Here is a 14,571-nt window from a genome sequence, read left to right as displayed (position 1 = left end):
ATTACCATCCTGAGGAATCACATAAGTAGGAAAATAATTTTTTTCAACTTAAGGAAGGAAAGAATATAGGTAGATAAATGCATAAATGCCTTACCAACAAAAGACCACAACTCCATTTGCATTATTTGATTCAGTAAAAGATCCAACACATTTTTAAGATTTTCTTCATCATTGTCACCCAAAACAGACTATTTTTCTGACTGTTTATTCTTTTTTTAGTTACTCCATCTCTTTCTGTATTTTGACCTTTTGGTCTTTGGCCTACTGGGCTATACTTTTTCATCTATACTTTTATATAGTCAACAACTCTAGAATGGCCTATTTTTGTGTTATTAGCTACTTCCTGTTCTATGTATTCAATGCTATAATCACTTCTCAGGAATACTTTAAATACAATATACAACAGCTGAAAGATGATATTTCCCATACTTTAGTGAAAATACCATTAGTGTCATTGAATATTCTTAGACTTCTAGTAGCCTTTACAATTTCAAAATTAGAAATTTCCTATTTTAATTTCTTACATATATTTTGACATGAATATCCATATTTCATGTTTCAAGATATTGTTATTTGTAGTGCAACCAATATTAAATAATGTTATGAAATTTGCACTAAATGTCCCTTTACCTTGCAGAATAAATTCTGATTACACTTATGAATCAATACTTCAATCTAGTTTTCAAGACTCCCAGTTGATTCACCCTTTCATGTCATCTTGTTATTATTTCTTCCTAATGAGAAAAAGTCAGAACATTCAGAATAGTTTTTTTGCTTTACCACATGAATGTTATACAAATGCTTCTGTTACTTATGGGAAAGATCTCATGGTTAGAGTGTTCCTACATAGTTATTCATCTTAGTTATCTATCCTCATGCCCTCTAATATGACAGTCTTATTTAGTACTCTTTAGCAAATTTCCAATAAATTTGTAATTAAAACGTGATCGAATATTACATAGTTTAATTTTATATAAAAGTTCTTTGTTTTCAAGACCATAAATTGCTCCAATGGTAGAGTTTATATTCTATTATTCCATTGCATTTCCCACAGTATTTAAATGATTGTCACTCAATAAATAATCAAATAGTTTTTTTCTATCCAAAACAGCTACATTTGTAGCATGTGTTTATGAAAATACAGGGACACTGAAGTCAGAGGATCTGGGTTTGACCACATAGCTAATGCTTACTAATAATGTAGCATCTGGAGAAATCTGATAAAATAAAATTGAGTCTTTGTTTTTTGGTATTGAAATGAAAATAACACCCATCTCCCAGAGTTGTTGTGAAGGTCAGATGAGGTAATGTGAAAGCACAGTATTGTGCCTGGCACCAAATATATACCTGACAAACAATTTCCTTCTTTATCTGTTATTAACCTTTCTTTGAAATATTGATGGAAAATGGTTTTGTATTTTTCCTAGTATATTGGACAGTTAAGGAAGTGGAACAAGTTAAAATAAGAAATTTTGAAAATTTGCCAAAGTAAAGAAGGAAATTGAGCTTTATAGAATTTCAGTGTAGAAGCAATTGAGTATGAAAACAAAGAGCAAGAGAGATTAGATTATAAAATGATCACATGGAAGAACACTAGACTGTAGTATCAAAGCTGGGCTCTACTTAAAATATCCATGCAAAATATCTGAAAAGCCCTGAAAAAGAGATTGTTGAGATATTTGGGTCTGTTTTATCATGAAATAATGTACTAGACTGATTATTCATGTTTCTCTCAATTATAAAAATTATATGATATGACTAATATCAAAGATAATAAGGTAAGAAAGCAGAATGAAAATGCATGACTTGTAAATTGCTGTAGAACCACTTGAACGTTGAGGTTAGTATTGTAGCACTGCATTGTCTGTAGCACTGCCCTCCCACTGTTCATCGATTTGCTCAAGCGGACACCAGTAATGTCTACATTGTGAGACTTGTTACTGTTTTCTGCATATCGAATACTCCACGGGGAGCTTGCTAGGCTCTCCCATGTGGGCGGGATACTCTTGGTAGCTTGTTGGGCTCTCCGAGAGGGACGGAGGAATGCAAGGCAAATGCCCTACCCTCTGTGCTATTACTCCAACATTCTCATCAAGTTATTTTTTAATTTACTTTTATTTTTATTAAAATGTTCATAATAATTTATTATATTCAATATTATAACAACAATTTCATAACTATTTCACCTTCCCACAACCATTATTTCAAATTTTCCTACCACCACCAAGCTTGCCTCAAAAGCAGGTCTTAAATAATTTTTTTGTACTGCTTATTATGAATAATCTGCTAAAAATGATCCAAAAAATTTTCTTAGGGGAAAGTCTGTGAAGATTGTTGTATCTTACCCTGGAGCCAGTAAGCCCTTGTATAAGAGATTACTAGCATATTCTTACAGGTTGAACCTTGTATGCTAATATATATATTATATATAAAATATAAATAAATATATATATATTTTAATTGAGATCAGTTTTCTTCTACTTTACACCCCACCAAATGTGGTCTGCTATTCATGCTACATCACTTGCTTAGAGAATAAGATGTAGTTCCAGGAATTCTAAAATTTCAAATATGGTGATAGAGGTGGAGTTAAATTTTTAACTGGATGGTGACTTTGGGGTCAGGAGGCATCTCTGCAGCTTGCACCTCTCTTCCAAGATTAATTTTGAGTTTCTGGATCATGACCATTGATGAGCTTATATTGCACCCAGAGGCAGTTCCTGGGTGTGACTGCTAGATTCCTGGGACAACAGGGAGATGCATGGAGGTTGCCCATTTTTGACTCCATGAGAGCCTGGAGATTTTGGTTATAAATCCTGCATACCTGGGTTTTTCAACAGATTCATTCTCATGTGTGAGACTCGTCCCAAGCATGTGATAAGCCATGAGCATGCTGGTGATTGGGTTCTGGAGGTTTTTGGCTTCCACAGCTCTGCTGGGGTGGGTGTGGGCTCACCCATCTCCTCTGAGGCGTCCAGATGAGACTCAACTTGGCATGGGGTCTGAAGGCATCTATTCTCATCAAGTTTTAATATTAATTTAGATCAATGTCTCCCTTTTCCGTCCTGTGTCTGCTGATTGACTTAATCTATCAGTATAAAGATATTTAAAATCTCTATTTAAACTATGTCTACCCACTTTATAAGTTCTATAAAATATAAACAAGATTCTTCCATCAATCATAATATATTAGATATAATCATAAAAACATTTTCAACCAGTGTGTAATTTTCTTCAAGGTAGATAGACATTTGCTCTTTATATACTAGATCATTATTATGACTCTCACTGCAATTAGTGATTAACAATATTTTCTTATTCTGCAAGAATAGGAGAGGATGTAAAATACTGAAACTTTTTTAGGGTCTTAAAAGCCTATAGATACACAATTAGAATGCCAGTATCATTAAATAGTAAGGTATATGATAATTTATCAGTAATCTTTATGTCTCAAGAAAGAAAAATGATTATTCTCTGAAGAAAATGTTTTTTATTTATTGAACACCAAAACTCTTGGAAGTCACATCCTAGAATCATCTAGGAGGTATATGGCATCAGCAAGAGAATTCTTTAAGCAAATAAGTCTGTAGCACTGTAGCACTGTCCTCCAGTTGTTCATCGATTTGCTGGAGCAGGCCCAGTAAAGTCTCCATTGTGAGAGATGTTGTTACTTGTTACAGTTTGGCATACTGAATAAGTCATGGGTAGCTTGCCAGGCTTTACTGTGTGGGTGGGATACTTTCTGTAGCTTGCTGGGATCTCCAAGAGGGGCGGAGTAATTGAACCCGGCTCGGCTGGGGCAGCCACGGGCAACACAAATAAGTCAATGAGTATTCTTAATATTAATAAGATATATTCAGTCATGCATCACTGTTCCCAGCATAATATAAAAATTGTGTTACAAACTACTTGTCTACAAACTACTGCCTTCTAATGAGACTCTGGTCTAACAACAATTGAGTATACATCACTTTCTGAATATAACTTGCTGAGAAACATGAAATTGATAGAAATTCAAGAATTTTAAACACATACTGGTGAATCATCTCCAAAAATAACCAACAAATAAGGGGGAAAATCATAAAAATTAAAAAGTTAGGAACTTGCCGAACATGAGGCTGACCTGGGTTCCATCCCTAGCAATGCATATGGAAGCCCGAACCCCAGTGGGACTGATCCCAAAGTGCAAACCCAGAAGTAAGCCTTGAGGACAGCCAGGTATGGCAAAAACACACTAAAAAAAGTGCAGTTTCTTTAAAGTTTAGAAAAATAGATTTATGTAATTCAAAGTTTATCTTAATTACTATATTTTTAAGATCGAGCACAATTTACACTACCTAAATGTATATGCTCAGCAAGTTTTATGAAAAATATATAGTTGCTCACAAAAATATAATACATATTTTCCAAAGACGTAAAATATTTTATAGAAGTTAATATTCAAGGGATAAGGGGATCACTTACAGAGCTGGAGCTCATACTTTCCATTCAGGAACACTGGGTTTAATCCCCAGAACCATATAGCTGCCCCTGAGCTCTGAAAAGTTACATTGCCCCCTGCAAGTACTGAGCTAGAGGTAGACCTCAAGCTCTGTTAGTTATTACTGAATCCTCACTCCAGAATAAAAAATATACATTTGAAATGAGCTAAGTATGCAAATAAAAAAATTTTTAATGTCAATATCAAATTAAATTCTAAAGTTTTAATTTAAGCTTATAAATCACTTATTAACCATAAATGGCATTATATACTATTGTATATTCCAAAAGTGCTAGTGGTTCTTTTAGTTTTTAGAAATAATTGACAGTTTTAAAACTAATCACATAAATGAAAATTAATATTCTCAGTTGACCTTAGCTAGAATGAGACTGTCTAAAAATCTTTTATATCTCTAATCATGCTAAGTCTAGACTAATCATGTACAGAAAATAAAATCTTGGTGATTTTTAGGGCATAAATGAAAAACATTTAAATAAATATCTGTCTGAAATTAAAGACTAATTCTTTAGCTATTTAAGTTTTAATTCTTTAGCTACTTATTTAATTTTAGCTATGACTTTAAGCTATAGTTTAAATTCTATTCTTACACAAATTTCATGTTGGGATTACATTTTAGATAGAAAATATGTATCAATATTTATATTGCAAGAGATAGAGCTATTTCAGAACTAAGAACATAAACTTATGATTTACTGTAGGAAGATATATGTTTGATTATTTATGTATTTTCTAATTCAGATAAACTAATGTGTTTATAACTTGAAACTTTTGTATGAGATAAAGTTGAACAAATCAGAATTAATTTTACATTAATAAGGAAAACTCTTATAATGAGATATTCTGTAAAATAAAGCCATTTTTCAATGTGCATATTATATAATTATATATTCATATACTAGACTTGATTGGGCTGGAGCCATAGCACAGCGGTAGGGCATTTGCCTTGAGCACAGCTAGCCCTGCCAAGTCGGGTTCGATTCCTTCGCCCCTCTTGGAGAGCCCAGCAAGCTACCAAGAGCATCTCTCCCGCACAGCAATGCCTGGTAAGCTACCCGTGATGAATTCATATTCAATATGCTAAACACAGTAACAACAAGTCTCACAATGGAGATGTTACTGGACCCGCACAAGCAAATCGATGAACAATGGGAGGATAGTGTTTGTTTAGTGTTTTTAGACTTGATTAAAATCAGTTTCAGTTCTATTTGAATAGTTGATGAACTACACTTATTTTTTCTATGATGGATAGTTACCTCAGGTCTTTCTCTAGTTGTGAAGATGAGATGCTACCTACATTTTCATGCTTGTAAAAGTAGATAAAGATTTATTTTAATTAATTTGATGTTTTAGGAAACTATAATCATTTTATTTTGATAGCTTTAATTCAATGTAAAATATTTGCTTTGGTAAATGGAAACATTGATATTACAGTCACAGAAGGCAACTTTCACAATTGTTAAGAGAACTGCTTTAAAGCATTTTTGTAATAATAATATCATAAAATTTTCTGTCATGTTTTATCCTATGGTTTTCAGCTAATAAAGAAAGGCTAAATTCTTTGTTTTATTTTTCCTTTGACTGTGAAATAAATGATTATTAAATCATTCTGATAATTTATAATCTTAATTATGGGTGTATGCATACTGAGAATGTTCTCCTGCTGCTTTCAATTAAATCTTCAGTTGCCTGCTCTCTTAATCCATTAACTTTACTCTGAAGCATGCACCCGGAGATATTATTATATTTATGAAAACCTCACTCCTTCAAGAATGTTTATGTAACTTTAAAATGAGAAATGTTGTACCTTAAAAATACAAAATAAAGATAGACGTGCCAATAATACAGTTTTTCCTAATGTAATCATGTCATAAAAACTGATTGTGATTGTAGAAAAAGCATAGGATATCAAAGGAAGAACTAATTTAGTATCTATTACTTGTGTACACATTTCAAATGTAAATGATGAGAGCCAGTGAAATAGCCCAAGTTATAGAACACGTGACCAACATGTGCAAGACCTTGAGTTTGTACTGTCATGTCATAGCTCCAAAGCACAGGCTGGTGTGACTCCTATCGAACAAAGTAATAATCATAAATGTTGATAATGAATGCTATTAAATTAATATTTTACTGATATTTCTCTATTAAATAAAACAACAAATCCACTCCCTAAAATATACTAAATTTTTTGGTTTGTCATATTTATTTTAAACATTAGATATTTATTGTCATGAGAGTTTAATATTCTTTTTCCCAAATTTGTGCTGTCTACAACTTTTCCAAATTTGTGAATTCATTTGCTTTCCTTTCCAATGTTTTAATGTAGGTCTTCACTGGGATCTTCACAGCAGAAATGGTTCTCAAGATCATTGCGATGGATCCATATTATTATTTCCAAGAGGGTTGGAATATTTTTGATGGAATTATTGTCAGCCTCAGTTTGATGGAGCTTGGCCTGGCAAATGTGGAAGGATTGTCTGTACTAAGATCATTCAGACTGGTATCTACACAGACTATGCTTATTTTCTAAATTTTATTGACATGACTTAATTTTTAAATTGAACTACTATACTTATATAGTTATATACTTCTAATATTAAAATATATAAGAATAAAGTAAGTAAAGTTCCTCCCATTGATCATCGATTTGCTCGAACGGGCCCAGTAACGTCTCCATTTAAGACTTTGTTGTTGCTGTGTTTGGCATATCGAATACATCATGAGTAGCTTGCCAGGCTCTGCCGTGCGGGCGAGATACTCTCGGTAGCTTGCCAGGCTCTCCGAGAGGGGCGGAGGAATCGAACTCGGGTCGGCCATGTTGGCTGCGTGCAAGACAAACGCCCTACCACTGTGCTATCATTCATACTAAAAATGTGTTTTATCCCAAACTTTAAGTGTAACCTGTTTTCTAAGAAAGATAAGACATGACAAAGCGCTTCATAATCATATATATATATATATATATATATAGCACTGTAGAACTGTCCTCCCATTGTTCAATGTTTTGCTCAAGCAGGAGGCACAAGTAATGTCTCCATTGTGAGACTTATTACTGTTTTTGGCATATCAAATACAACACGGGGAGCTTGCCAGGCTCTGCCATGCAGGCTGGATACTCTCAGTAGCTTGCCAGGCTCCCCAAGAGGGTCAGAGGAATCCAACCCGGGTTGGCCACATGCAAGGCAAATGCCCTACTCGGTGTGCTATTGCTCCAGTCACTTAAAAGCCCACCTTTTGTTCTCTATGCTTTCAATTAATTCATGTTTTCTTTGAAGTCTGTAAAAAAATGCAAATACACGTTTTGGTTCCAAATTATTTGTCTTTTTTATCATCTTGCATATGTAATAAGAACACTTTGAAGGTATCATGTGAGGAGCAATAGCACGGCGGGTAGGGCGTTTTTCTTGCACGCAGCCAACCCAGACCGACCCAGGTTCAAATCCTCCGCCCTTCTCGGAAAGCCCAGCAAGCTACTGAGAGTATTCCGCCCGCACAGGAAAGCCTGACAAGCTACCCATGACGTATTCAATATGCCAAAAACAGTAACAAGTCTCACAATGGAGACGTTACTGGTGCCTGCTGGAGCAAATCGATAAACAAGGGAGGACAGTGCTGCAGTGCCCTTAATTGACAGTGGAGCAAACTTTTAAAAATTAGAAAGAAGTGGTCCCCAAAGACCTACCAGGAGTGATTCCTGAGTGCAGAATAGGAGTAAGCTTTGCATACCAGCAGGTGTGGCTCCCCCAAAATGACCAAAAACATTATAACAAAGAAAGGATTTAAAAATATGCAGAAGTTTTACTGGGTAAAATATGTATTTTCTTCAAATTTAAAGGAAAACTTTATATAATTTTTATCCAGTTTATTTTATTTTATAACTGTAGCACTGTCCTCCCGTTGTTCATCAATTTGTTTGAGTGGGCACCAGTATGCACGCAGCCAGCCTGGCCGAGCCAGGTTCGATTCCTCTGCCCCTCTTGGAGAGCCAAGCAAGCTACAGAGAGTATCTCGCCCGCACGGCAGAGCCTGTCAAGCTACCCGTGACATATTCAATATGCCAAACACAGTAACAACAAGTCTCAAAAAAAAAAAAAATGGAGACGTTGTTACTGGGTTCGCTCGAGCAAATCTATGAACAATGGGAGGACAGTGTTTGTTTGGGCACCAGTAACGTCTCACAACAAATTGTGAGACTTGTTGTTACTGTTTTTGGCATATCGAATATGTCACAGGTACTTCTCAAGGGGTGGGGGAAATAATACAATAGGTATAGCATTTACCTTTCACACACACAGCCAACTGAGGTTTGATCCCTGTCATTGCATATGGTCCCCTGAGTACTGCTAGAGTAACTTTTAAATGTAAACCCAGGAGTAACCAACCGCTGAGCATTGCTGGGTGTAGGCCCAAATCAGAAACAAACAAAAAATACTTATCAAACTTCTAATATTTTGTATTACTTTCTAAAACAGTCTGAGGTTGCCATTTATTTGGTAAATTCACAGACACCTGTAGTCAAAATATTTGTTTTAATAAGTGTATCTGTTGATTAATAAAAAAAGTTTAATTCTGAAATGTATCATTTTTTTAAATTTTTGCATTTAAATGGAATTATTCTGATTTATGGTTTTTATATCATTAAAGACTTTTCTACTTGTGAATTTGCCTAATATGGTTGGAGATTTTTGTACTCATAAGAAATTGGTCTATAAAATGACATGTTAGCAAAATGATATCTTACTTCCTAAATTATATTGTGATTTTTGCTAAGAGTAGCTTTTTGCTTGATTACAGCTTCGAGTGTTCAAGTTGGCAAAATCATGGCCTACCTTGAATATGCTAATTAAGATTATTGGCAATTCCGTGGGAGCTCTGGGTAACCTCACTTTGGTCTTGGCCATCATTGTCTTCATTTTTGCCGTGGTTGGCATGCAGTTGTTCGGTAAGAGCTACAAAGAATGTGTCTGCAAGATCTCCAGCGACTGTCAACTACCACGCTGGCACATGAATGACTTCTTCCACTCCTTCCTGATTGTGTTTCGTGTACTCTGTGGAGAGTGGATAGAGACCATGTGGGACTGCATGGAGGTCGCTGGCCAAACCATGTGCCTTATTGTTTTCATGTTGGTCATGGTCATTGGAAATCTTGTGGTATGTATGTATTATACATAAATGTTTCTAATTAAGAATATCACCAAACAGTAGATAGGAAGTGACCTGATAGGTAGACATAATTCTGGTTCTGTAAAAATGACGTAGACTCAATTTCTACTATTAAGTCTCTACCCTTGGGCAACTCAACTTACTTCTGAGAATCAGGTTCCATAACTATGAAACTGAAATAGCAAACCAATACTTTGTGATTTCAATGAGAAATAATTGAAGATGTCTGTGAAAGATGATTGCAAAAACTTTTGCTTTTATTTCCCGAGAAATAAAATGTTTTTTATCATTTTATAGATAAAATGATAGAATGTTTTTATCTTTAAAAAGATTTATATTTTTAATGATAAAAACGAAAAAATATAATGTTTTTATAATTCACACTAATTTTATTCTAACAATATTTTGGTAAGATAATGATCTGCAATAAAAGACATCAATTCTACATTGAAATTATTCTTTATGCATTCATAGTTCTTACTGTTTGTGTATATAGAGACATACATATTACCAAATTTTAAAGATAAATCTCAACAAAATAGAGAATTAGTTTGTAGGTTAGCATTATAATTATCCAAATAACTTGAGAAGGGGTTAAAATCTTCTTTGAATTTTCTATGAATTTAATTTCTTTGAATTAAGAGAAAATACTTTACTTACTTTACTTAAGAGAAAAATTATTTCCACTTAAGTTATTCAAATGATACTTATTAAGTAGTTTTGTTGGTCTCATTGTTTGTATTGTTTCCTGAGCCATACCCTTCTATGCTCAGCCAGGGTTCCTCCTGGTGGTGCTCAGGGGACTCTGAGGTGCCAACTGTTAGAATCTAGGCTTGCTGAATACAAAGCAGACTCTCAACTCCTTAAATTACCTCTCTGGTTCACTAACCACATTTTAAACATTTACTTTTAGCTCTCATTCAAATGCACTAACAAAAAAGCACACTGCCTACGTTTATATGTTTTAATGCTTAAATTTCTCACTCATTGTGGACAAAGTGTTTATGTTATACATAGTCACTCTTCGAGGAAGACTTTTCAAATGAGGTTTCATAAAAGATTGTGTATGGGACATCTGTAAACTTGCAAGGTCTTTCAGAAGTAAATTTAAAGCTGTGGATTTTGAGAAAATGCACAGAAATAAGGAGTAAAATGGGTTCTTGATATGCATTAGTCTTCCTACCTTGTAGTATATTTTGAAACCTAATAACTACATTTATTTATTTATTAGTCAATCACCATGAGGTACTGTTATATACTTACAAATATTCGTGTTTGCGTTTCAGTCATACAATGATCAGTTACCCATCCCTCCACCAGTGCCCATTCTCCACCACCATAACTACATTTTTTTGGCATTTTAGTAGAATATTTGGCTCTCATTTGTTCATTCCCAGCACATATGACAAAGAATAAATGTGAAAAGCAGCATTAGCAAACATATGTAAATTTGAAATACAAATATTTTCTCAGAGCAGTCAAAGCATAGTGTAAAATGAAATTTGTGTGACTACTTAAGGGATATAAATTCTGATAATTTTTCAACAAAGCTATTTGTAATAAATACATTTAAAGTGAAAAGCATTATGATATTCTTTTTCGTAGCTATAATGAACTATTCCTGGGTTCATCATATTTCGTCAGTTGATGTTTAACTTTTCTTTATGTATTCTTATATTAATTGGATATTTAATATTTTCTCAAATTTGTTCCACAAAACATAGCACAAGAAAAACAAATTAGAGGGCTGGAACAATAGCATAGAGGGTAGGGCGTTTGCCTTGCATACAGCCGACATGGCCGACCCAGGTTCGATTCCTCCACCCCTTTCGGAGAGCCCGGCAAGCATGGCAAAGCCTGGCAAGCTACTCGTGATGTATTTGATTTGCCAAACACAGTAACAAGTGTCACAATGTAGACGTTACTGGGCCTGCTCCAGCAAATCACGAACAATGGGAGGACAGTGACAGTGACAGTGAAGGGTCTAGCCTAAACCCTGAAATACTTTCTTTTTCATTGATTTTTTAAAAAATTTTTATTAGTGAAACACCATGAGGTACAGTTGTAGACTTACAAATTTTTGTGCTTGGGTTTCAGTTATACACTGATCAAACACTCATCCCTCCACCAGTGCCCATTCTCTACCACCAATGCTCTTTAAGTAGTTTTAATCTAAGTATTTGAACAAATCTCTAAATGTATTGATAGGAAATGTGTTCAACTTTATAATTTGCATGCAAAATTTCTGCAGTAATTTTTACATTTAAAATTTTATGCTGCAAGTTTGTGGTATTGACAAAGAAATTTGTGCTTAAAATTATCATTTTTACATATGCTTTAAGTATCCTCCATAGATTAATACATTAGCAATACATATAAACAGGACAAAATAAAATAAAATTATTAAAATAAAATATTTTACTGATCTTTTAATCTCATTATCTCATTGACCTAAATTGTAAGTGTCCCACATAGATTTTATCCCTTCCACTTGTAACCTTGAGTAGACATATTTTAAATCTTAGAAACAATGGTTTCTTACAGGTAAGAAAGAAAGTGATTATGTTACCATTTTACTGTAACAGACAGTAGAAGATATGAAGTTCTTTAAAGTATATGGCTAAGATATGTTTTCCTAAGTCTATTAAGTATTCAAAACAGCATTTGTTGAATTAATTTTAACAAACATTTTTCAGTTCCCCATTTAGGATGTCTTAAAAATTAATACTTTAGAATTAATGATCTTTTTTTTCCTCTTAGGTTCTGAACCTCTTCCTAGCCTTATTATTGAGTTCATTTAGTTCGGACAATCTTGCTGCTACTGATGATGATAATGAAATGAACAATCTCCAGATTGCAGTAGGAAGGATGCAAAAAGGAATTGATTATGTAAAAAATAAGATTCAGGAGTGTTTCCGCGTGACATTTCTTAGGAAGTCAAAAGTTATAGAAATCCATGAAGAAAACAAAATAGACAGCTGTATATCCAATAATACTGGAATTGAAATAAACAAAGAGCTTAATGTTCTTAAAGATGGGAATGGAACCACCAGTGGAGTAGGTACTGGAAGCAGTGTTGAAAAATATGTAATCGATGAGAATGATTATATGTCCTTCATAAACAACCCCAACCTCACTGTAACAGTACCAATTGCTGTTGGAGAGTCTGACTTTGAAAACTTAAATACTGAAGAGTTTAGCAGTGAGTCAGAACTAGAAGAAAGTAAAGAGGTAAGCGCGCTTTTAAAAAGTTTTTATTACATTTTCAAAAATGATAATACAATGTGATTCAGTATTTTATTGTACTTATGTGCATTATTTAAAGGGTATATTGATAGCTCTCTCTATTATAATGTTGGGAAATTATGAGATAATCTCTTTTGGCCTATAATTCATACAAATTATAATTTCCCCACAGAAAATTTCATTCTAAACTATTAGTACTGCATCCTCTTGATAGTTTAGAAGTTGCTTAAAAGCTTGTTCTTCCAAAACAGTTATGTAATTTAACCTGTTCTATTGGAAACTACATTATGATTTTACAGAAATCAACTAGTATTTTACTGATTATTGTGAGAATGAGATAGCTTAGCTTTCTACAATATATTATTTTGCTGATTTATAATGCGAATATTCACGTTACTTCACCTATGTATCGTCATTGACAGTGATAGTGTGATTTGTTTATTAAAAGTTACACATTTTAGGAAATTGCAAAAAACGCTGATTGCATTTTGTCCCGTGAGGGATGAACAAATATATATATACATAGTCTTCAAAATTAAGTTGTAATTTGAAGAACTATATAGAAATTTTTTGTGAGAATTACAAATTGTAATTTAATTGTAGGTCTAGTATTCGATATGCCAGACACAGTAACAACAAAGTCTCCAATGGAGACGTTACTGGGCCCGCTCGAGCAAATCGACGATCAACGGGAGGGCCTTTACTTTTACTTTACTAATAAAAGCTGTTTAAATCGTTATGTTGGACAGAGACACAGTGCAGTGGATAAGCATTTGCTTTTATGTGACTGACCCAGGTTCAATCCCCAGATCAGTAGGCACTCCCTGGAACACTGCTAGGAGTAATCCTTGAGCTCAAAACAAGGAGTAAATCTTACAAAGCCAGAAAAATAAATAAATAAAATAAAACAAAGAAAGACCAAAAATGCTGTTATATTGTTATTTAAAAACAATGACGAGCCAAAGGCAGTAAGAGTAAAAGTGCATGCCTAGAATGTGACCACATCGTCCCCTGAGCATCACCAGGTATAGTTCTGGAGACCCTGAAGCGTCTCTGTCTGTGCACCTGGAGACCTCCAAGAACCATCTGGGTGACCTAGATATAATCCTGGCCCTACAGGGACTGAGCAACACTGAATCATCAGACCCTTGCATTGAGCCAAGTTGGTCAATATTCTCCAGTAGGAGTCTCTGGACCTGCTGAGCACTACTCTGGAGGCCCCTATTAAATTTAAAAAAGAAAAGAAAGAAGAAAATTATTGCTCTTATATGATTATAATTTATATGGTCCCATAACATTGCTTGATGGTTTTAATCTTGTATTTCTATACAGGGAAGAACATAAGTAAATTTTTTACAGTGTATAATATTGACACCATAGGAATCAGACTAATGATGTTCAATTTTGTGAACACATTGTAGAATATTTTTAATGGCTACAATATCAATTTAGATAAGTAATAACTAGCAAACAGTGTCACTATTTAGAAACTCCTGGATTCTTTTGCAAAAGACATTTTAGAGCTGTTTCATGTACAGAAAATTTAAAAATGTAATTGAAAAGGTGAAAGTACATACAAATGAGTTTTAATAGTCTTTCTCAGTATCCCTAGGTAGCTTAATGAGTAGAATAATTATTTACATGCTTCTCACTCTGAGGAA

General features: G+C 34.0%; 1 protein-coding gene across 6 annotated transcripts in view; it reads left to right on the top strand.

Moving 5' to 3' along the window:
- LOC130019812 (sodium channel protein type 3 subunit alpha) overlaps positions 1-14,571 on the top strand; it is a 137,567-nt gene that overhangs the window by 81,056 nt on the left and 41,940 nt on the right. For all 6 annotated transcript variants that reach the window (XM_056110487.1, XM_056110486.1, XM_056110485.1 and 3 more), the window contains exons 15-17: positions 6,828-7,001; positions 9,296-9,652; positions 12,425-12,895. In XM_056110487.1, the coding sequence (XP_055966462.1) occupies positions 6,828-7,001; positions 9,296-9,652; positions 12,425-12,895 (1,002 nt within the window). The remainder of the gene's footprint in view (positions 1-6,827; positions 7,002-9,295; positions 9,653-12,424; positions 12,896-14,571) is intronic.

Source organism: Sorex fumeus, unplaced genomic scaffold (assembly GCF_029834395.1).
Source record: "Sorex fumeus unplaced genomic scaffold, SorFum_2.1 ptg000009l, whole genome shotgun sequence".
Lineage (NCBI taxonomy): Eukaryota > Metazoa > Chordata > Mammalia > Eulipotyphla > Soricidae > Sorex > Sorex fumeus.
The sequence above is the reverse complement of the archived record's forward strand: the minus strand, read 5'-3'. Positions and strand labels throughout refer to the sequence as shown.